The 23,057-nt window shown below is 46.5% G+C and overlaps 1 protein-coding gene across 1 annotated transcript in view; it reads left to right on the top strand.

Annotated features, from left to right (window-relative positions):
- Positions 1-9,651: 9,651 nt before the first annotated feature.
- hk1 (hexokinase 1) overlaps positions 9,652-23,057 on the top strand; it is a 276,629-nt gene continuing 263,223 nt past the window's right edge. Inside the window, exon 1 of the mRNA XM_041209696.1 lies at positions 9,652-10,054. Within this exon, the coding sequence (XP_041065630.1) occupies positions 9,992-10,054 (63 nt within the window). The 5' untranslated portion in view covers positions 9,652-9,991. The remainder of the gene's footprint in view (positions 10,055-23,057) is intronic.

Consider the following 23,057-nt stretch of genomic DNA (forward strand, 5'->3'; position numbering starts at 1 on the left):
CTGTAGCAGAATCTTGGACTAGTTTTTCATAGTTTTATAAGTTTTCAACAAAATTAAGGGAGTCATATTTACCAATGTCAACACTGAGAACCCACCAGAAACCTGGATCTATACCAATCTAAAACAGCAGCAATTTTAAAGGTTTCAAATGAAATTCTTATCACAGAGTTGCAGAGCCATGCACTGCCATTATTAAGTGAAGAGCTGTTAACTTTCTAATAGAAAGGAATTTGAACAATTTACATGTTCCCTCAGGGGTTTGGGGCTATGGGGGAGGGTAGTCACTGATCATTTCTTCCTCTCTGGTCTTGAATCACCTGTGATAGTGTAAAACAATAATAATGACTTAAAATAAACCACATCACATAACAATATTCAGAGCTCCTTTCTCTGCCTTAGTATATATCTGAAGTTAGAAATAGAATTGCTGGGTTTTGTTTTCTGTGTAGTAGTGCACTGAAGAGTTGGTAATTGAAACAGGTCTGCTTGAGTATTTAATTATTTGAAACAAAATTTAAATAAGAACATGGGAAAAGCATAGGGCGGAAGCGTCCCAGAGTTGAACTGAGTGCGGTAGCGGTGGGGAAAAGGCTGTTTTACTTGCTGGCCGCAATGGTGGCTTTTCACGCCGTATCGTCCCAATCCTGCCTCATTAATCATGCATTCCCAGGATGTACACCATGTCCTCTCATTCACCCATCCTGCTGTCACTTCAGGCCTTCAGTAAACCAGATGCTATATTTAAAGGCCGCTTCTGCTCAGAGCTCGCACTCTTCAAGAGATGGAGAGCTGCTGTGAACTGATGGCTGCTAAAGAGAGGAAACATGCTGCCCCCAGATTTAGTGATGCCTCCCTCAAGCACCTACTGGACGCAGTGAAGGCCCGCCGCCATGTCCTCTCCACCCAGTCTGGACGAAGGCCAGCAAGCAAGGTCACCAATCCATGATGAGAGGCGGTGGCAGGGTAGTCAGCGCCAGCTTCCTGCAAAAGAGGACAGCCACCCAGTGCCGCAAGAGAATGCATGGCCTCTTCTGTTCCTCCAGGGTAAGTCACTATTTTCATCGCTCTCAGCAAACTCACAAACCCATCACGCATCCACAGGGACCTCACACCTCAAGGCAACACCATTAACTCTTACTCACATCCTCACATCTCCATCAGGCTCATATCCTCTGGAGCTTATTCCCTCATCCTGTCCATTTCTCCGCTTGTGATCTGTCACAGCGTTTACCCACATCCTCTACCAGCTCAGAGAAACACACCTCGGTGGAATCTCCATCTAGAGCAGGTTCGGGTTCACAATCTGGTGTTCACCGCACAGACACGTCTGCAGCAGGAGGAGGCAGATTCAGCCGAACTCCCCAGCACTCAGAGGACTGCTGGGGAAGAGGGACCTGTGAGGTCCAAATCAGATGACGAGCCCCTTGATTCGGCCTTCCAAAGCATCGTGGAGAGTCAGCAGAAGATGGGGGAACATCACGCAGAGCTGTTGGAAGGCCTCAACAGAGTGGCTTGTGAGTCAGAGGAGTGCGTCCGCCTGCTCTCTGATGAAGTGGTGCCCACATGTGCGTGTATGGAGATCTCCGTGGGCAGGATGGCAGATGCCATGGAGACCCTGGTTCAGCAGAACGTGGAGACGTGCGCAGACCTGCACTCCATCATGGTAGCCAACGCAAGAGGGAAACAGGGCACCTCATTGTTCCTCCAGGGGGCTCCTTCCCCTCGAGGAATCAGGCCAGGGCCGTTGGGTACCCGACGGGAGTAGGAGCAGAGCTGGGCACCCCTGGGTCATCCACTCAGGAATCTCAGAGGCTGTCCTCTCCCTCCAAGTCCTCTTTGCCTGTGATCCCCTTAACTTTGTCCTCTGTCACCGTAGAGGGAGCAGCTGGCCCACAGGAGGACAGGCAAAGCAAGCCAGGGCCCCCAAGGCCTCAGCTCTCCAGAGGAGTTTTCAGAGGCAACAAGGCCAACCAATGCACAGGCTGTCTCCAGCCCTGCTGTGCATGTTCGGGCAGCACCTGGAAGAAATTTAAGAATTTCTGATCACAAGTGGTTGCACAAGTGAACACATTTCGTCGCTTTATAACCTGAAAATATATTCCCTTTCACTGAATTTTGGAGGGAGAAGTGTGTGTGGGTGTGGGTGCGGCAGGTCCTTTTGGAGTCTCGTGCAAGCACTCTCCTACATACAGGAAACCTTCCTCAATCACACTCACCTCAATGTCCTGAGCATTTTCAATGCTGCCTGCTGGGGTTCTCTTTCAGTTGTCCATCTGAGCTGACCGGCATCTCTGCCCACCCACTGATCTCACTCCCATGCAGCAGCTGACCTCGCCCAACACAAGGCTCCGCTCACTTTCTGTTTTGCAAGTTGGTACTGATAAAATTTGTCTTCAGCTCCCCCCGTACCTTCCCCTCCCCCAGTCACCCATGTCCTCCCCCCATCACTGTCGACCTCCCGGCATCACTTTCCACTTGCCCACCATCACTGACCAGCCACAACCCATTTCTTTTCAGGATGTCCAGGTGAACGTGCACATTCCCTACCTTCCTGAGAATCCCACCCCCATCCACATTAACCTCCCCGTCCTCCTCCTCCCCACTCCCAAGGTCCATGTCTGCCTCCGAGTCCCCACCGATCACCCTCGCTGCCCCTTCTATCGCCACTGTCACACCTTCACCCTCCCGCCCTCCTGGCTCCTTCTGCCATCTCTCATTCTCACCATTCCCTCCGACCATGCCCACTCTTATTTCGCTGCCCAGGAGGCAGTCATCAACTCCACAGACCCCTCCCCTGCACAGTCACCTGGATATCACCTCCGTCCTTACTCCTTTCTCCACGCTTAATCCTTCCCCCAACTCCAGTCTCCTTCCTCTCCCCTGCCCCTCCAGACTCCCACCCTCCCCCCCCCCCCCCCCCCCCCCCCCCCCCCCCCCCCCGCCAAAGACTCCTTCCTCCCCCCGGACTTCCTCCCCCATCTGGACTCCTTCTTCCCCCTGGGCTCCTGCCTCCCTTCCAAACTCTTCCCCCCGAACTTTGCTCTTGCCCCACTCTGAACTCCCTCCCCTTACACCTTCCTCACCAACCCCCACACCGCCCCCCCCCCCACCCCACACCCTCCTAGCACACCTTCCTCTCTCAGTCATCATGGCAGACGTGAGCAGACAATATGGTGGGAAGGCCAAAAATCAGTTTCACACCGTTGGGAAACCAGTTTGAAATCATCCATTCTGCCCACCAATGGCGGGCCACGTTTTATGCTGCTGTACGTTGGGAACTTCGTTGTAATGCAACTGCATATCATAAACCCTGCTCATGTTGGCGTGCCAGTGCACTCCCACTCCCTGGTACACAACCATCCAATCCTCTCCCAGTCAAACCTACACCTTCCACCCCACCGCCTTGACGAGTATCTGTAGCAGACCATGGCCAGACACTGACGTTCTGAAGCAGACCCTAAATGATGAACGTTCACCTTCCCTAAGTTGTTTCGTGAGGGAGCCATGTCCATGAGAATCGAGCCAGCAGATACAGTCAGATATGCTGAGTTTTTTCAGAATTTTCTGTTTTTGCTTCAGATTTCAGCATCCTCAGTATTTTGCTTTCCCTTAGGTGTTCTGACTGATTCTGCTGAAAAGTGCACTTGAGTGGACATCAGTTGAAGACAGAATTGGACTGTTAATGTACAATGATATCAATCTTCTGTTTTTTAAAGATATGTTTAAAAAACAATAATAGGAAACAGGAGTCTGAGGCCAGATTTACAACGTAAGATTGACGTGTAGGGACCATGGCAGGTGGCAATACATTTAACCCCAACAGTGAGAGACCCGGGGTATTTTAGCTTCCATGTCTCATTTAAATCATCCAGATCAGACTCCCCCCACTGAATCTGGCAGAAATCACTACCAGGCCAGCAGCAAGAACAAGATTTTGTATGACGTGTGGATGTCACAAGGGAACTGATGCCCAATTTCCTAACTTCCCCGGATCATGACCCCATGACCCCATTACGCAAAAGTCAAGTTATCATTTTAGCACATCATCGCTGAGCTCATCTCCTCTGGAGATCTTCTACCTAAGATCTACGAGCAGGACTGTCTTGGTAGGCCCATTGTTTCAGCCCATTCCTGCCTCATGGAACTGATTTCTTCCTAAAGCAACTTTTTTTTCTCCTTTTCAACCTAGATCAGCATTTTTTCTGACACCCTCCACTAGTTAAGTTTCCAGTCTCCTGTCCCTTGACCGTCTTCATTACGCCAGGAATGCCCAATCTGCCTACACCTCCATCCCCCATCAGGCTTTTTGCTTTTTCTTTGAACAGAGACCGAATCAGTCTCCATCCACCACCCTCCTCTGTGTGAATGAACTTGTTTTCACAACTTCTCCTTTAACTCTACCCACTTCCTCCAAATTAAGGTGTTGCTGTGGGTCCCCACATGAGTCCTAGCTATGTCTGCCTTTCTTTGGGACATGTATTTGTTCCAGTCATACACAGCTTCCCTCCCTCACTCCTCTTTCCGGTATGTTGATGAAAGCATCAATGCCGTTTCTTGCCCTTGCCCCAAACTGGAAAATTTCATCAGCTTTGCTTAAAATTTCCACCCTTTCTTCACCTTCACATCTCTACTCTTCATCTCTACTGTTCCTTGAGTTTCCTATCTCCTTTTCTGGTGTTAGGCTGTCTACCAATATCTACTATAATTTTACGGCCTGCTACAGCTACCTCCAATACACTTCCTCTCACTCTGCTTTCTTTAAGATCTCTATTCCATTCTCCCAGTTTCTCCATCTTTGCCGTTTCTTTCTGACCTTACACCTTTCATTCCAGTGTTTCCATTATGTCTTCCTACTGAGGATTCCCCTGATTGACAGGGCCCTCTCTCTTTAGGTGGAGGCAGCGGTGTAGTGGTATTGTCACTGGACTCGTAATCCAGAGACCCAGAGTAATGCTCTGGGGACAGGGGTTCAAATCCCACCATATCAGATGGTGAAATTTGAATTCAATAAATATCTAGAATTAAAAAGTTTAAAAATTAAAACGTGAAACCATTGTCGATTGTAGTAAAAACCCATCTGGTTCACTGATATCCTTTAGGGAAGGAAATCTGCTATCTTTACCTGGTCTGGCCTACATGTGACTTCAGACCCATAGCAATGTAGTTGACTCTTAACTGCCCTCTGGTATGGTGTAGCAAGCCACTCAATTGTATAAAGCCGCTAAAATGCCTAAAAGGAATGGAACCGGAAGGACCACCCAGCATTGGCCTAGGCACCAGGAATGACAATGTCAACTCTGCAAAGCTCTCCTTACTAACATCTGGAGACTTGTGCCAAAATTACACAGTATAGTCAAGCAACAGCCTGACATTGTCTCTAAGGTATGATTCCATGAGTATGACCATGTCCCAGACACCACCATCACCATCCCTGGGTATGTGCTGTCCCACCAGCAGAACAGACCCAGCAAAGGTGGTGGCACAGTGGTATATAGTCAGGAGGGAGTTGCCCCGGGAGTCCTCAACGTCAACTCTGGACCACATGAAGTCTCATGGCATCAAGTCAAACATGGACAAGGAAACCTCCTGCTGATTACCACGTACCACCCTCCCTCAGCTGATGAATCAGTGCTCCTCCATGTTGAACACCACTTGGAGGAAGCACTGAGGGTGGCAAGGGTGCAGAATGTACACTGGGTGAGGGACATCAATGTCCATCATCAAGAGTGGGTCGGTAATACCACTACAGACAAAGTTGGCCGAGTCCTAAAGGACATAGTTACTAGACTGGGTCTGCAGCAGGTGGTGAGGGAATCAACAAGAGGGAAAAACATATCTCATCCTCATCACCCTGCCTGCCGTAGGTGCATTTGTCCATGACAGTGTCGGTAGGAGTGAGCACCACACAGTCCTTGTGGAGATGAAGACCTGTCTTCACATTGAGGATACCCTCCATCGTGTTGTGTGGCATTATCACCGTGCTAAATGGGATAGATTTTGAACAGATCTAGTAACTCAAGACTGGGCATCCATGAGGCCCTGTGGGCCATCAGCAGCATCAGAATTGTACTCAACCACAATCTGTAATCTCACGGCCCAGCATATACCCTGCTCTACCATTGCTGCCAAGCCTGGTCAATGAAGAGTGCAGGAGGGCATGCCAGGAGCAGCACCAGGAATATCTAAAAATGAGGTGTCAATCTGGTGAAGCTATAGCAGGCCTATTTGTGTGCCAAGCAGCATAAGCAGCAAGTGATAGACAGGGCTATGCAATTCCACAACCAACAGATCAGATCTAAGCCCTACAGTCCTGCCACATCCAGCCGTGAATGGTGGTGTACAATTAAACAACTCACTGGAAGAGGACACTCCACAAATATCCCCATCCTCACGTGATGGGGCAGCCCAGCACATCAGTGCAAAAGATAAGGCTGAAGCATTTGCAAAAATCTTCAGCCAGAAATGCCGAGTGGATGATTAATCTCGGCCTCCTCCAGAGGAGCCCAGCATCACAAATGCCAGTCTTCAGCCAATTTGATTCACTCCACGTGCTATCAAGAAATGGCTGAAGACACTGAACTATGCAAAGGCTATGGGCGCTGACAATATTCCGGCAATAGTACTGAAGACTTGTGCTCCAGAACTTGCTGCGCCCCTAGCCAAGCTGTTCCAGTACAGCTACACCATTGACATCGACCCAGCTATGTGGAAAATTGCCCAGGTTTGTCCTGTACACAAAAAGCAGAATAAATCCAGCCCAGCTAATTACTGCCCCACAGTCTACTCTCAACCAGCAGTAAAGTGATGGAAGGGGTCATCAACAGTGCTACCAAGCAGCACTTGCTTAGCAATAACTTGCTCACTGATGCTCAGTTTGGATTCTGCCAGGGCCAGTCAGCTTTTGACCTCATTACAGCTTTGGTTCAAACATGGACAAAAGTGCTGGACGCCAGAGGTGATGTGAGAGTGACTGCCTTTGACATCAGGCAGAATTTGACCGAGTGTGGCACTGAGGAGCCCTAGCAAAGCAATGGGAATCAGGGGAAAACTCTCCTCTGGTTGGAGTCATACCTAACACAAAGGAAGATGGTTGTATTTGTTGGAGGACAAACTCCAACTGTAGGAGTTCCTCAGGGTAGTGTCCTTGGCCCTATCATCTTCAGCTGCTTCATCAATGACCTACCTTCCATCATAAGGTCAGAAATGGGGAATGTTCACTGATGTTTGCACAATGTTCAGCAACATTCACAACTCTTCAGATACTGAAGCAGTCCACATCCAAATGCACCAAGACCTGGACAATATCCAGGCTTGGGCTGACAAATGGCAAATAACATTCCCGCCACACAATTGCCAGGCAATGACCACCTCCAACAAGAGAGAATGTAACCATCTCCCTTTGACATTCAATGGCATTACCATCACTGAATCCCCCACTATCAACATCCTGGGAGTTATCAACTGAACAGGACTAGCCATATAAATACTGTGGCTACAAGAGCAGGTCAGAGGCTAGGAATCCTGTGGCGCATAACTCACCTCCTGACTCCCCAAAGTCAGTACACCATCTATAAGGCACAAATCAGGAGTGTGATTGAATACTCTCCACTTGCCTGGATGAATGCAGCTCCAACACTCAAGAAGCTCGATACCATTCAGGACAAAGCAGCCCACTGAATTGGTGCCCCATCCACAACCATTCACTCCGTCCACCACCGACGCACAGTAGCAGCAGTGTGTACCATCTACAAGATGCACTGCAGGAATCACCAAGACTCCTTTGACAGCAACTTCCAAACCCATGACCACTACAATCTAGAAGGACAGCAGACATATGGGAACACCACTGCCTGGAAGTTCCCCTCCAAGCCACTCACCATCCTGACTTGGAAATATATCACAATTTCTTCACTGTGGCTGGGTCAAAATCCTGGAACTCCCTCTCTAACAGCGCTGTGGGTATACCTACACCACATGGACTGCAGGGGTTCAAGAAGGCAGCTTCTTCTCAAGGGCAATTAGGGATGGGCAATCCCTAGCCAGCCTAGCCAGTAATGCCTATACCCCACGAATGAATAGAAAAAATTCAGCTGAGCATTCCCCTGATTGACACGGCCCTCAACCATGTCCATTCTATTTCTTGTACTTGTTATTCTGCCCTCGCACCTTCAACTTCCTCCCAAAATCATGATAGGCTTTCTTTGCCTTCGTCTTGTAACCCATCAGCCTCTACTTGCTTATAAACTATTAAATGTCTAACTCCTTCCGCTTCTGTTGAAGCATCATCAATATGAATTGTTAACTGTTATTTTCTCTCCACAGCTGCTGCTTTGACTCTGCTTGGCTGTATTCCTGGAGGTTTCATCACATGACCTCCTGCCTGCAAACCACCCCATCCAGTTAAATAGACAATTTCCATTGCCAATATTTTTACAACTAATTAATAAAAATGACCAAAGAAAATGAAGGCAACATGGAATTCATAATTTTTCTCCAGGGTTTGCTTGGAGCAGTTTAATTACTGAAGATTAATCTTTAATCCCTTGAATTTCCAGGCCTATCCTGGAAGATTGGCAGTGTTATTGCTGCCCTAGCTGCATTTTCAGTTTTTACTTCAGATTTCCAGCATTTACAGTATTTCTCTCTTGATCTGTCCTTTGATTACAACCTATCTAACAACCAGTGATATTTATCATGGTCCCAGCTTCAGAAGAGTAGCTGGAAACGCTGATGATGAGAAATAGTGTGTGAGGAACATGTTGTAAGGTTCTTGGCACATGAAACACAGGTCTCCTTAGATCCTCTGACCATTTTTTTGCGGAATGATTGGATAGAGGTTGCTATGGTAATTTGCTCGTGCTTGGCATTGTGCTATAGGGAGGAATGCAGGTTGAATTTCTTTTCCCACATTTTGATAATATCAGAAATGCAACTTTAAATTTGGATAGCTTTAACATTGCTACTGATTATATGTTGATACATTATTTTCTGACTGTAAAGCCAAGCATTAAGATGGCAGTGTGATAAAATAAAAAGCCATGGTATGTCTCTTCAGCACAGCATTTATAGGACCATAGGGGGAGGGGAAAGGAGACTAGCGATGAGAGTCACAACAGGAGTTATGACTGGCTGGTCACGTGACAATGAATTGAGAACTGGGGTGTGCTCAAATTACATGGTGCGGCTTATTGCTGTGTTCTATCAGTTAGCCCATGATACACTTTATATTGCAATGTAAAGCAAATTATCTGCTATCTCAAAGATATATGGCAGTATAAAGTGTAATACCTTCTAGGTGTTCAATGAAATATCCTTCCCAGAATTGTAGACAGTACCTTTTAGGCAAACAGGATGGAGGGAGCGAAGAAATAATTTATGCTAAATTATTTATGACGAGAAGTTCTTTTATTCAAAGTATGCATCAGACGCATAGAAAGAAAGAACTATCATTACCATAGAAAGACTATAATGTATAATGGCTCTGTAGGCTCATTTGATTTATATAATTCAAAGAACACGATTAAATTGAATAAACGACGTCTGCATCTTTTACCACAAAAGTTGGAGGTCAAATCATTGATTTTGAAGACGTGAGGAGCGTGCCATGATGCATCAGTCACATCCAGGGCTCCCCACACCCACACAGCTTCCTGTATGTGGAAGGTGGGTGCAGCCAGTCAGAGCTCAAGAGTTCTGCTTCTTTCCTTATGCAGCAAAGACTCTCCCAGTAAAGCAATTACAACACAGGAAGTGGGTAGGTTCTAGTCCGTTGCCATATCATACTGAAAAGGTTACTGCATCTCTCAACGTGTACACGAGGAAAAGCCCTGATGAGTGTAGGATTTTAGAATAATTTGTTTGAAAAGAGAAGTGAGCACGTTCATTTCAGGAGGGGTCAGAAGGATTGTGTGCTTACACAGGATTCGCTGTAACTGCAGCCAGCACTCCCTCTGAAGCTTGTGTGTGAATTATTTCCTGAATTCCAGACAGGATGATAGCTGCACAGGTTTTGGCCTATTTCTTCACAGAATTAAAGGCTGATCAAGTCAAAAAGGTGAGCCTCCTTGTTCATATATAGCTTATTGTTACTGTGTTACATATATTGTCGGTGCTTTTTTTGTATTTAAACTATTTGGGCAATGAGATCTACTTAAATGTAGCATTAGAAAGAAACAATTGAGAGACAAGGTACAAAAGAGCGAAGGAGGTATACTTGCTGTGCAAAATGGACTTCATGTGTTGCATTTATGTTTATATTTGAGAAGTCTGATCCAGACCCATAAATATAAGTCTGAAAGGATTTGTAATGGCTTCCTTAATCTCTTACTGCAGTGTCCTTGAAAGCAGTAGGACAGTGTCATTCATACCATGCATGAAGTGTTGTTTTACTTTTGCTATACTGTAGATGTTTTGTTTTGTTTTATTTAATTTGGGGACTGATGATAATGAACAATAATATTGTCCGTGTTGTAATTTATTGAAATTTGAAACCTTCAGATTATTTTTCTTCAGTTGGCTTTTGCTATCTCATGGTTCTGAAATTTATACGCTCCCTGGACACAGGCCTTGCCAGGGTTCCTGTTTAAGAGCTTTAAAGAAACAAAAATTATTTCAGTACTGGACACATAACTGCTGTTTTTTAATGGATTATTAACTAATCTGATATTAATGATACAATATAGTTATCAACACAACGGATAATTACCCAAAGACATTGCAGTACATTGTTCATACATTCATTTAAGTAGTTAGGTTCTTTAGTATAAAATGGGTGAAAACAGGGTGTGAAATACTTCGAATTATTTATTCAAAAATTGCCTTAACCAATATAATTGGGAATATTGTAAAGCAGTAACATATTCTCTGTAAGCCGACTGTTGGAACAAGAGACGTTTATTGAAAAGGTTACTGTATTTTTAAAGATATTTTCTACTGTTTTACCCTGCTTCTTTTTAACAAATAATTACCTCTATGCAGGATCTCATTGCCAATTGTCTTTGCCTCTTCGGCTGAGAAGTCTTTTTTTTAAAGAAGCTATTGGACATTCAGCATTCTGTAAAAGATGAGTGAAACAAACCTGCTTTTTTCACTATCCTGCAGCACATAGTTAATAATTACATTTGTCCAAATCTGACTATTTTTATTACATAGAGCAAAATGTAAACTATTGATTAGTTTAATAAACCAGTTCACAAAATGGAGAAAGGATTCCTATCCTTTTACCCCAGGCTTGTCCAACCTTTTTGTATGGGGGGGGGCCACATTTCAATTTTTTTCTCACTCAAGGGAGCAAATTTCAGAAAGATAAGGTTTGGCACATGATCAAACATGAACTTAAAATAAAGAGGCTGAGGTATGCAAAGAGTAATAAATATAGATGACCATTGGAGTGTGATAGGGTGAGTGGGCGTGTGTCTGGCTCACTTCTATGCTCAGGGTGCTCACTCACTCACACTCGCCCCCTGTGAGAGTGGATGAGAGTACATGTTGGTGTGTGGGGATGAGAGTGAATAAGAACCCTGAGACTGCGAGTGAACCAGACTTATGTATACACTCCCCTCTCTCTACCCCTCTTTCACACACTCCCACTCCCCCTCACATTCTCTCTTTTCACCTCATACAATCCCCCTCCCACCCCACTCTCTCAATCTCCCCCTCTGCCTCACTCTCTCCCTCTTCCTCCCCTCTCCACCTCTCTCCCTTCTCACTCCCTGCCTCACTCCCTCACCACCTACCACTCCCACTACCCCCCCAACTCTCTTTTTCTCACAGTCTCCACTCACTCAGTTAGGCCCCACTCTACTTCTCCCAGGCCCCACACTCCCGAGTCCTGCTCCACCTTTTCCAGGCCCCACTCCAGCTCCCTTAAGCGTCGCTCCGTCTTTCCCGAGTCCTGCTCCACCTTCCCCGGGCCCACTCCGGCTCCCTCGAGTCCCACTCCACATTTCCTGGGCTCTGCTCCAGCTGACTCAAGCCTCACTCCAATTTACCAGGCCCCGCTTCGGCTCCTTCGAGCCCTGCTCCGTTTTACCTGGGCCCTGCTCTCAGCTTGTCCCTTTTCTTGCTCTCCGGGTCCAGAAATGTACCTTCCCTCTGCTTGCTGCTTGTCCAATCACAGGTTGGTGTCTCTCTGCATCAGCAGCAAAAGCAGGGAGGAACCAGCCTGTGATTGGAGGGACAGCTAGCCAACAGTTTTCAAATATAAGCCAGCTGAATGTCCCACAAGTTTGGCGGGCTGAGTCCAGAGGGCTTGGGGATCGTAATCTGGCCAGGCCAAGTTGGACCAGCCTGTTTTAAGTAAAGGTTTGCATTCAGATTGGTTGCTCAGCCTGGTTAGCCACAAGCAGTTGCATCTCTTCATGTCTCCCTATGCTCCTGTATAAAAGCAGGATGCAACAGCTTTCTCAAACTCTTACATGATATGTGACCTCTGCACAAGTGTGCAGAAAACCCATTCATCTACTTGAACTTTAACCTCCTTATTTGCACCTGAACTCATCCAAAGATAGTGCTGTGTTCTGAATAGGCATAATACAGGACATTACTATAATGGCTATATATACAATTGTGCCTGTTCTTTTAAATAAATATTTTTCAGTCTTATTACCACTTGTGCCAACAATTGCTTAAAACAATGATTGAGAGAATGATGGTTTAAATCAGAATCTGTACTATGTAACTGCTTATGTTGGCAAAAATGGTAGAAGCCGAGCAAGGAAATGAATTTTCAGATCACCTATCCTTGGAGGTGTTGGTTGAATGAGGAATGCTGGTCAGGACAATAACAACATGTATTTGGATGGCACCTTTAATGTAATAAACCATCCATTGTGTTTCACGGGCAATATAAAACAAAACAGAACACCAACCAAGGTCAAAGAGGTAGGTTTTAGGGAGGGAATTCCAGAGCTAAGGGGCCGAGGCAGCTAGCTGAAGGCACAGCCACCAATGGTCAAATGATTAAAATCAGGGATGCTCAAGAGACCAGAAGAAGTCATACGGACTCCAAATATTAACTCTGTTTTTCTCTCTCCACAGTTGCTGCCAGACCTGATGAGTTTTTGCAGCATTTTCTGTTTTTATTTCAGAATTAATGGAGCATAGCTACTTTGGAGGGCTGTGCAACTAGTGGGGATTATAAAGACAGGGAGGGGTAAGACCATGGAGGGTTTTGAAGACAAGGGTGCGAGTTTTAAAAGCAAAATGTTGCTTAACTAAGAGCCAGTGTGGGCTACTGAGCACAAGGGTGATAGATAAGCAAGTCTTGGTGCGAGTAAGGACATGAGTAACAGAGGTTTGAATGACCTCAAGTCAATGGAGGGTAGAATATGGTGGGCCAACCAGGAGTGCATTAGAACAGTCAAGTTTAGCGGTAACAGGCATGGATGAAGGTTTCAGCAGCAGATGAACCGAGAGTGGCAGAGTTGGCTGATGTTATGGAGGTGGAAATAGGCAATCTTAGTGACAAGAGGCAAACTCCTTTAGATAATTATGGAATCTTTAAGAAAACAAAAATTGTATTTATAATAGCGCTTTTAGCATCGTAAGATGTACCAAGAGGCTACAAAGGAGTATTATGAAACCAAATTTGACACAGGCCAAATAGCTCAATATTAGGACAGGTGGCCAAAATGTTAGTCAAAGAGGTAGATTTTAAGGAGCGTCTTAAATGAATAGAGACGGCGAGGTTTAGGGAAGGAATTTGGTGCTTAAGCATCTGAAGGATTGGTGTCAATAGTGGAGAGATTAAAATGACAGTAGCGCAAAATGCCAGTATTGGAGAAGCGCAGAGATCTCAGGCTGGAGGATTTTAGAAATAGTGAAGGGTGAGGCCATGAAGGAATTTAAAAACAGGGAATAGAATTTTATTATTGATGCATTCTTGTTATGGGAACCAATGTTGTTGATACGTGAGCACAGGGTCAAGTGACCTGGGGCTGGAATTTTGTAAGTCGAAGAGACTCTGCCGACCTTTAAAAATAGTGGGCAGGGCCTGGATACGGAAGTCCATCCCCCATTTCTGATATCTAGTGTTTGGAGGTAGGGGAAAGAGGGGCAGTGTGTGAGGTGGGGAACATGAATGAGCATGGAGGGTATGAGGCCTAGAGGACTTCTAAAATGACTGAGGTGAGGCTTCTAACCAGCTCACCTCTGTTCTCTTCTGCCCCCTTAGCCACCTATGCTCGGCTTCCAGAGTTTGACAGTATCCTACACCTGCTCCTCCCACCACCCCCCTCCACCTCCAGAGGGAAAATTACACATTTTGGGGTAATTTTTTGTTGAGGTGGGTCCAGCGAGTCAGGAAAATTGGGATGTGGGGGCAGAAGAGATATGGAATATCATCTTAACCAGCAGAATGAGCAGTCTTGCTTTCATGCCTTATCTGAAGTCTGTCACCTCTGATAATACAACATTTTTTTGGTATTGTACTGGAGTGGAGTAATGAGCTCAAAATTCCTGAATGGAACCAGAACTCTCAACCTTCTGACACAGAGGTAAAAGTGCTACTCACTGAGTAATGGCAATTAAGAGTGGCATTGGAAGCCTTCTCTTCCCAGCTCTCAACTCCAGTTTCTCAAATCAGCTTTCTCCTATTCTTTTGCCAATTTTCTGTCCCCCAGACTTGAGCACTATATACCTTCTTCAGCATCACATAAGTAACCCTTCATCATTGAAAAGCCTAGGTGTGAAAGTTGGCACAATATTCAACTGGGCCATCATATTCACCTGGTGTCAACTGTATACCCCTCATCATGTCAACAGAATCCTGTTACCCTACACAAATAAAATAAGCAAACCTAGATGGTGAGGGTCACACGAGTATTCAACTGTGGGGTTCATTGCAGCTAAGGCTGAAGTCAGTGACATCCTCACTACAAGACTTTCCAGCAGAGCCACCAAAGTAGGAGCCCCAATTGTGTTTCTGTCTCTCTTGTCTTTGTGTCATTATAACACATGAATTGCTTTAAGAATGAATTCTGTAGAAGTATGTTGTATTCACCTTCAACAACTGGAAACAAGTGCTGTATTTGTATGGAGTGCTGTGGATCTGCAACATTGCATATGGGTGAACTATTTTAATACATATCTTAACCTGGGTGTCTTTATACTGAGGGTCACAGTGAAATCTTGTTGGGTGGAAGTTTTGTTGAAAAGATCCTATGTCTGATGTTAATTGCCTGGTAGGGTGGGCTGGTGATTAAAATGGAGGTTAGAATTCTTGCATTTTTGACACTTGTGCTTGCCCTTTGATTCTGGTGGCTGGGGAGTTGCTTGTCACAGCCACATAAGGTCTCTTCAACATTTAAAAGTCAGAGTCAATGCCATCATTTGGATTAAAGTTCACTTCAATGTGTCAGCCAGCTGTGCCTCAGTGGTAGTGCCTTTTTATGAGTTCAAAGGTCATGGGTTTGGGTCTTGCTCCAAGGGCTTGGTGCTTCAGTGCCACCTCGGGTGGATGTAAAGGATCTCATGATACTATTTCAAAGGAAAGCACTGCAGCTCTCAGGTGCCTTGGACAATATTTATCCCCAAATCAACATCAGTGAAAACAGATTATCTGGACATTATCACATTGCTGTTTGTGAGACTATGCTGTGCGCAAGTTGTTTGCTGCGTTTCCTACATTACAACAGTGACTGCACTACTTTGGCAGCAAATGTCAATCCACTCCTATTTTCCTACCTTGGACTGGAACTCCACGTTTCTCACCTGGGCTTCCAACCCGGGCCTACTGAGAAATGTGGAGCGTAGCTGCTTCTGGAGTCCCTCGGTGTAGTGTAGGAACACTGGGAAAAACAAAGACATGCCCCCTTTTCACTGCACCAGCTGTGTATTCCAGTAAGTTTAAATGTCCCAGCCATTTTGACAGGAGAGAGGTAAGTGAGTAAGGTGAGGGGGCAGGATGGATGATCTGGAGAGGTAATGTAGTCAGAGGTGAGGTTGGGGATTTGGGGATGGAGGATTGGGTGGGTGGGGTGGTAGTCAGGGGTTGGGGGTCAGTGGGTGGGAGCTCAGTTGGGGAGTAGTCAGAGAGTCGGGAGAGGTAGTCAGGGAGTGGGGCGGTAGCTGGGGAGTGGGGTTAGTTGGGTGGTCAGGGTGGTAGTCGGGGGGTCAGCAGGGTCGTTGGAGGGTTGGTGGGGGGATTGTAGTCAGGTGGCAGGGTTGTCCAGTGGGCAGCCAGGCAAGCTGGGGGGAGGGTGTCAGGCATACAGTCACCCAGGAGTTAGAACTCGTTTTAAGGCTTCCAGCTTTTCCTGGGCAGGCTTTCTGCTAAATGAATTAGAATCATCCGGAAGCCTCCGACTTTAAATCAGAGTTTTGGAGGATTCCAGTTGCGGGGTAATCGTTGAAACCTCCCAGGCAATTCCGTGCAATCCTTGGGATTGTCCCAGCACATCTTTTGGGGTACCTCTAGCATTCGACCATCTGGAGAACGGAAGATCCAGGTCCCTATGTTTCTTCATTGCCACCTCTGACCCCTACCACTAAGCAGAAGTCAGTACATAAACCAACAGTCCAACAGCATCCCCTCCATTCAACAAAAGTGTAAATACTAGGATGAAGGATAAGCATGGCAAGTTTCAGGAACCTTGGATAATGAAGGATATTGTGAGATTAGTCAAAAATAAAAGGGAAGCATTCGTAAGGGCTAGAAGGCTGGGAACAGATGAAGCCCGTGGAGAATATAAAGAAAGTAGGAAGAAACTTAAGCAAGGAGTCAGGAGGGCTAAAAGGGAAAATGAAAAGTCAATGGCAACCAGGATTAAGGAAAATCCCAAGGCCTTTTATAAATATGTAAAAAGCAAGAGGGAAGCCAGGGTAGGCCCACTCAGGGACAGAGGTGGGAATCTGTGTGTGGAGCCAGAAGAAATGGGAGAGATACTAAATGAGTACTTCTCATCAGTATTCACCAAAGAGAAGGACTTAGTGGTCAATTTGTCTAGGGAAGAGTGTATAGATAGCCTGGATCATGTTGAGATCAAAAAAGAGGAGGTGTTAGGTGTCTTGAAGAATATTAATGTGGATAAGTCCCCAGGGCCAGATGGAATCTACCCCAGAGTACTGAGGGAGGCAAGGGAGGAGATTGCTGGGGCCTTGACAGAAATCTTTGTATCCTCACTGGCTATGGGTGAGGTCCCAGAGGATTGGAGAATGGCCAATGTTGTTCCATTGTTTAAAAAGGGTAGCAGGGATAATCCAGGAAATTACAGGCTGGTGAGCCTTACATCAGTGGTAGGGAAATTATTGGAGAAGATTCTTCGTGACAGGATTTACTACCATTTGGAAGCAAATGGGCGTATTAGTGAGAGGCAGCACGGTTTTGTGAAGGGGAGGTCGTTTCTCACTAAATTGTTCGAGTTTTTCGAGGAAGTGACAAAGATGATTAATGATGGAAGGGCAATGGATGTTATCTACATGGATTTCAGTAAGGCCTTTGACAAGATCCCTCATGGCTGACTGGTACAGAAGGTAAAGTCGCACGGGATCAGAGGAGAGCTGGCAAGATGGATACCGAATTGGCTTGGTCATAGAAGACAGAGGGTAGCAGTGGAAGGGTGCTTTTCTGAATGGAGAGCTGTGACTAGTGGAGTTCCACAGGGATCGTGCTGGGACCTTTGCTGTTTGTAGTATATATAAATGATTTGGAGCAAAATGTAACTGGGCTAATTAGTAAGTTTGCAGATGACACTAAGATTGGAGGAGTTTCAGATAGTGAAGAGGATTGTCAAAGGATACAACGGGATATAAAGCGGTTGGAGACTTGGGCGGAGAAATGGCAGATGGAGTTTAATCCGGACAAATGCGAGGTAATGTATTTTGGAAGGTCTAATACAGGCAGGAATTATACAGTAAATGGCAGAACCTTTAAGTGAATCGATGGGCAGAGGGATCTGGGTGTACAGGTCCACAGGTCACTGAAAGTGGCAACACAGGTGGATAAGGTAGTCAGGAAGGCATATGGCATGCTTGCCTTCATTGGTAGGAGTATTGAGTATAAAAGCTGGGAAGTCATGCTGCAGCTGTATAGAACTTTGGTTAGGCCACACTTGGAATATTGTGTGCAATTCTGGTCGCCACATTACCAGAAGGATATGGAGGCATTGGAGAGGGTGCAGAGGAGGTTTACCAGGATGCTGCCTGGTCTGGAGATTCTTAGCTATGAGGAGAAATTGGAGAAACTCGAATTTTTCTCACTAGAGCGACGGAGATTAAGGGGCGACTTGATAGAAGTTGACAAAATTATGAGTGGCATGGACAGCGTAGATTGTCAGAAGCTTTTTCTCAGGGTGGAAGAGTCAATTACTAGGGGACATAGATTTAAGGTGAGAAGAGAAAACTACAGAGGAGATGTGCGGGGCAAGTTTTTTACGCAGAGGGTAGTGAGTGTTTGGAATTCGCTGCCAGAGGAGGTGGTGGAAGCAGGTATGATAGTGGTGTTTAAGAGGCAGCATGACAAATACACGAAAAGGATGGGAATAGAGGGATACGGATCCCAGAAGTGCAAAATGTTTTAGTTGACGGGCAATATGATCGGCGCAGGCTTGGAGGGCCGAAGGGCCTGTTCCTGTGCTGTACTTGTCTTTGTTCTTTGTTCTTAATCCCTTCACAGCAACAATTCAATCAAACTTTCCACCAAGGGCAAACTTCCTTGCCTCAACTGAGGACAAAACAAATCCCCAGGCCTCAATGATCTGAGGTCTCTTCCCCAACACCACTATTTAGAACAGATTTGTACCTATCCTATCCCTGCAAATGACCACCTCCATTCACTTCTACGTTGTATATTAACCTTTGAAAGGGAGCTGGAATACAATGGGGAAGCAGTGATGCATAACTTGGATAGTGCTTTTATCAGTTCTCATCTACAGCATAAACCAAAATATTGCAGATGCTGGAAATCCGAAATAAAAACAAAATGCCGAAAAACAACTCAGCAGGTCTGGCAGCATCTGTGGAGAGAGAAACAGAATTAACGTTTCGAGTCTGCAGGACTCTTCTTCAGAGTTTGGATATTTTCCAGAATTTTCAGTTCTAATCAGGAGCATTTTGTTGAGGGAACAACTTGGGAGGATATATTGGTCTTCGGGGTGGAGCACACATTCAGTAGGGGTTGGATTTTTCAGATGGTGGGGTTTCCCACTTGCCTCGTGAACAGTCAGCGAGAAACACATCCCCAACAGTACTGCCTGCCCCACAGTTATTTAACGCTGCAAGGAGTGTTAATTGGCTAGAAATGGAACTTTGGCCCTTCATTCAGGAAGCAATTCCACCTCAGAGAACTGCCAAGCCAACCTGATAGGCCTGCAGCTTTCTAATCCCAGGAGTGCAGTGGCCAGGACTGGAACTAGAAGCAGCCCCCAGGTTCTAAGTCCCTGAGTCCAGAACCAGGTTAAGTACTGGTGGTCTTATGGCAGGGAGAGGAGGTGATGCCCAGGCAGTGGGTAGTGTGAGGGGGTGGGGGTCTTGATGGAGAGGCCAGGTGGAAGAGGGAACACCCATGGGCGATGTGTCTTGTTTGGAGGGGGGAGGCAGGAGGCTGATGTGGAAAGGAGGCCATTGAAGGAGGCTCTCTCCCTTCCCTCCTGAGGCCTGAGCAGGGTGACTTTCTAGGCTTTCCCCTTTCTCCTGAACTCCTCCCACCAACTTGAAAATTGAGCCCTACCATGAAATGGCTCTTAGTGGTCATTAATCTCCCACTTAAGGGCCTCAATTGGAGCAAAAGTGGCAAGCCGGCCTAGGCCTCGCCTGTGGCCGTGTCAGGAGGAAAGAGAGCAGTGGGAAGGCCATCCGAGAACTTTACAGGCCCCCCACTGCAAACATCTTTAAATTCTGGGTAAGAGTTGCATAGAGTAGGCTTGTACTCCGACCGGCTTGGAAAATTGAGGGAGGAATGATCTAATCGAGGTGTTTAAAATGAGAAGTTCTATTGGCGAGTTCATAATAAGGGGCCATAATCTTAAAATTAGAGCTAGCTCATTCAAGAGTAAAATCAGGAAGCACTTCTTCATTCAAGGAATTATGCAAATCTGAAACTTAGGTTGGAATTGCCCCAAGTGTGATTATGGGCATGAAAAACAGCATTTTACCCCTGGTCACAATGATGGGTTTTCACTTCGTACCATCCGCTTCCCACCTCATTAATTATGCAGCCACAGGAAACACGCTGTATTGCCTGCAGGCAGCCTCTGAATTGCCCACCATGATGTTACCTCGCTGTTTCCTCACTACCGCTGCCATAGGTAAACTGCAGCCATGCACCCAGTTCTTAATGCTTGTAGCCCAGGACTGCTCCAGTGAAGACATGGCCCTGACAGCCAAAAAGTTGTGACCTGTCACTGGAATGCCTTTTGGAGGCCCACCATGATGTCTTCCACCTCCACTCTGGCCACAGGAGGTCCAGCAATCTCACCACTTTGACTTGGTAGTCGATGGCAGTGGTGATCAATGACAAGCTGTGCAGAGGAGGTTGGCCGCCCAGTGTGGAAAGAGGATGAATTATCTCATCCGTACCACCAGGGTAAGGCAACCATCTCATCACTCTAAACTCACACTCACAAGCCCGTCACACATTCACTGGCATCTCACTCACTGCCAGCTCAAGTGACATCACCACTCACCCTCTTACACACAGCCTCACATCGCCATCTGGCCTCATCTCTGGAGCCTGCCTCCTCAGCCCTCACCATCTTGAGGCCATTTGCAAGATCAACATGGTCCCCCTGGGAACCCACCACCCCTCCTTTCCCCAGTACAAGCCCTCGCCCTGCAACTGTTAAAAAACTATCCCCGCCTTATGGCTGACCTGGTAGGTAGAGATAAAAATAAAAAAACTGCGGATGCTGGAAATCCAAAGCAAAAACAGAATTACCTGGAAAAACTCAGCAGGTCTGGCAGCATCGGCGGAGAAGAAAAGAGTTGACATTTCGAGTCCTCATGACCCTTCGACAGAACTTGAGTTCGAGTCCAAGAAAGAGTTGAAATATAAGCTGGTTTAAGGTGTGGGGGGGGAGGGGGGGGGGGGGGGGGTGGTGTGGGTGGGGGGGGGGTGGCGGCGGCGGAGAGAGAGAGAAGTGGGGGGGTTGGTGTGGTTGTAGGGACAAACAAGCAGTGATAGAAGCAGATCATCAAAAGATGTCACCAACAATAGAACAAAAGAACACATAGGTGTTAAAGTTGGTGATATTATCTAAACGAATGTGCTAATTAAGAATGGATGGTAGGGCACTCAAGGTATAGCTCTAGTGGGGGTGGGGAGAGCATAAAAGATTTAAAAATATTTAAAAATAATGGAAATAGATGGGAAAAGAAAAATCTATATAATTTATTGGAAAAAAACAAAAGGAAGGGGGAAACAGAAAGGGGGTGGGGATGGACGAGGGAGCTCAAGACCTAAAGTTGTTGAATTCAATATTCAGTCTGGAAGGCTGTAAAATGCCTAGTCGGAAGATGAGGTGTTGTTCCTCCAGTTTGCGTTGGGCTTCACTGGAACAATGCAGCAAGCCAAGGACAGACATGTGGGCAAGAGAGCAGGGTGGAGTGTTAAAATGGCAAGCGACAGGGAGGTTTGGGTCATTCTTGTGGACAGACCGCAGGTGTTCTGCAAAGCGGTCACCCAGTTTACGTTTGGTCTCTCCAATGTAGAGGAGACCACATTGGGAGCAACGAATGCAGTAGACTAAGTTGGGGGAAATGCAAGTGAAATGCTGCTTCACTTGAAAGGAGTGTTTGGGCCCTTGGACGGTGAGGAGAGAGGAAGTGAAGGTGCAGGTGTTGCATCTTTTGCGTGTGCATGGGGTGGTGCCATAGGAGGGGGTTGAGGAGTAGGGGGTGATGGAGGAGTGGACCAGGGTTTCCCGGAGGGAGCGATCCCTACGGAATGCCGATAGTGGGGGTGAAGGGAAGATGTGTTTGGTGGTGGCATCATGCTGGAGTTGGCGGAAATGGTGGAGGATGATTCTTTGAATGCGGAGGCTGGTGGGGTGATAAAACATGATAGGGTCCCCCTTGTCCTCACTTATCACCCCACCAGCCTCCGCATTCAAAGGATCATCCTCCGCCATTTCCGCCAACTCCAGCATGATACCACCACCAAACACATCTTCCCTTCACCCCCCTATCGGCATTCCGTAGGGATCGCTCCCTCCAGGACACCCTGGTCCACTCCTCCATCACCTCCTACTCCTCAACCCCCTCCTATGGCACCACCCCATGCCCACGCAAAAGATGCAACACCTGCCCCTTCACTTACTCTCTCCTCACCGTCCAAGGACCCAAACACTCCTTTCAAGTGAAGCAGCATTTCACTTGCATTTCCCCCAACTTAGTCTAGTGCATTCGTTGCTCCCAATGTGGTCTCCTCTACATTGGAGAGACCAAACGTAAACTGGGCGACCGCTTTGCAGAACACCTGCGGTCTGTCCGCAAGAATGACCCAAACCTCCCTGTCGCTTGCCATTTTAACACTCCACCCTGCTCTCTTGCCCACATGTCTGTCCCTGGCTTGCTGCATTGTTCCAGTGAAGCCCAACGCAAACTGGAGGAACAACACCTCATCTTCCGACTAGGCATTTTACAGCCTTCCGGACTGAATATTGAATTCAACAACTTTAGATCTTGAGCTCCCTCGTCCATCCCCACCCCCTTTCTGTTTCCCCCTTCCTTTTGTTTTTTTCCAATAAATTATATAGATTTTTCTTTTCCCACCTATTTCCATTATTTTTAAATATTTTTAAATCTTTTATGCTCTCCCCACCCCCACTAGAGCTATACCTTGAGTGCCCTACCATCCATTCTTAATTAGCACATTCGTTTAGATAATATCACCAACTTTAACACCTATGTGTTCTTTTGTTCTATTGTTGGTGACATCTTTTGATGATCTGCTTCTATCACTGCTTGTTTGTCCCTACAACCACACCAACCCCCCCCACTTCTCTCTCTCTCTCTCTCTCCGCCGCCGCCACACACACACGCACACACACACACACACACACCCCCCCCCCACACCTTAAACCAGCTTATATTTCAACTCTTTCTTGGACTTGAACTCAAGT

The sequence above is a fragment of the Carcharodon carcharias genome, chromosome 17, assembly GCF_017639515.1.
Source record: "Carcharodon carcharias isolate sCarCar2 chromosome 17, sCarCar2.pri, whole genome shotgun sequence".
Lineage (NCBI taxonomy): Eukaryota > Metazoa > Chordata > Chondrichthyes > Lamniformes > Lamnidae > Carcharodon > Carcharodon carcharias.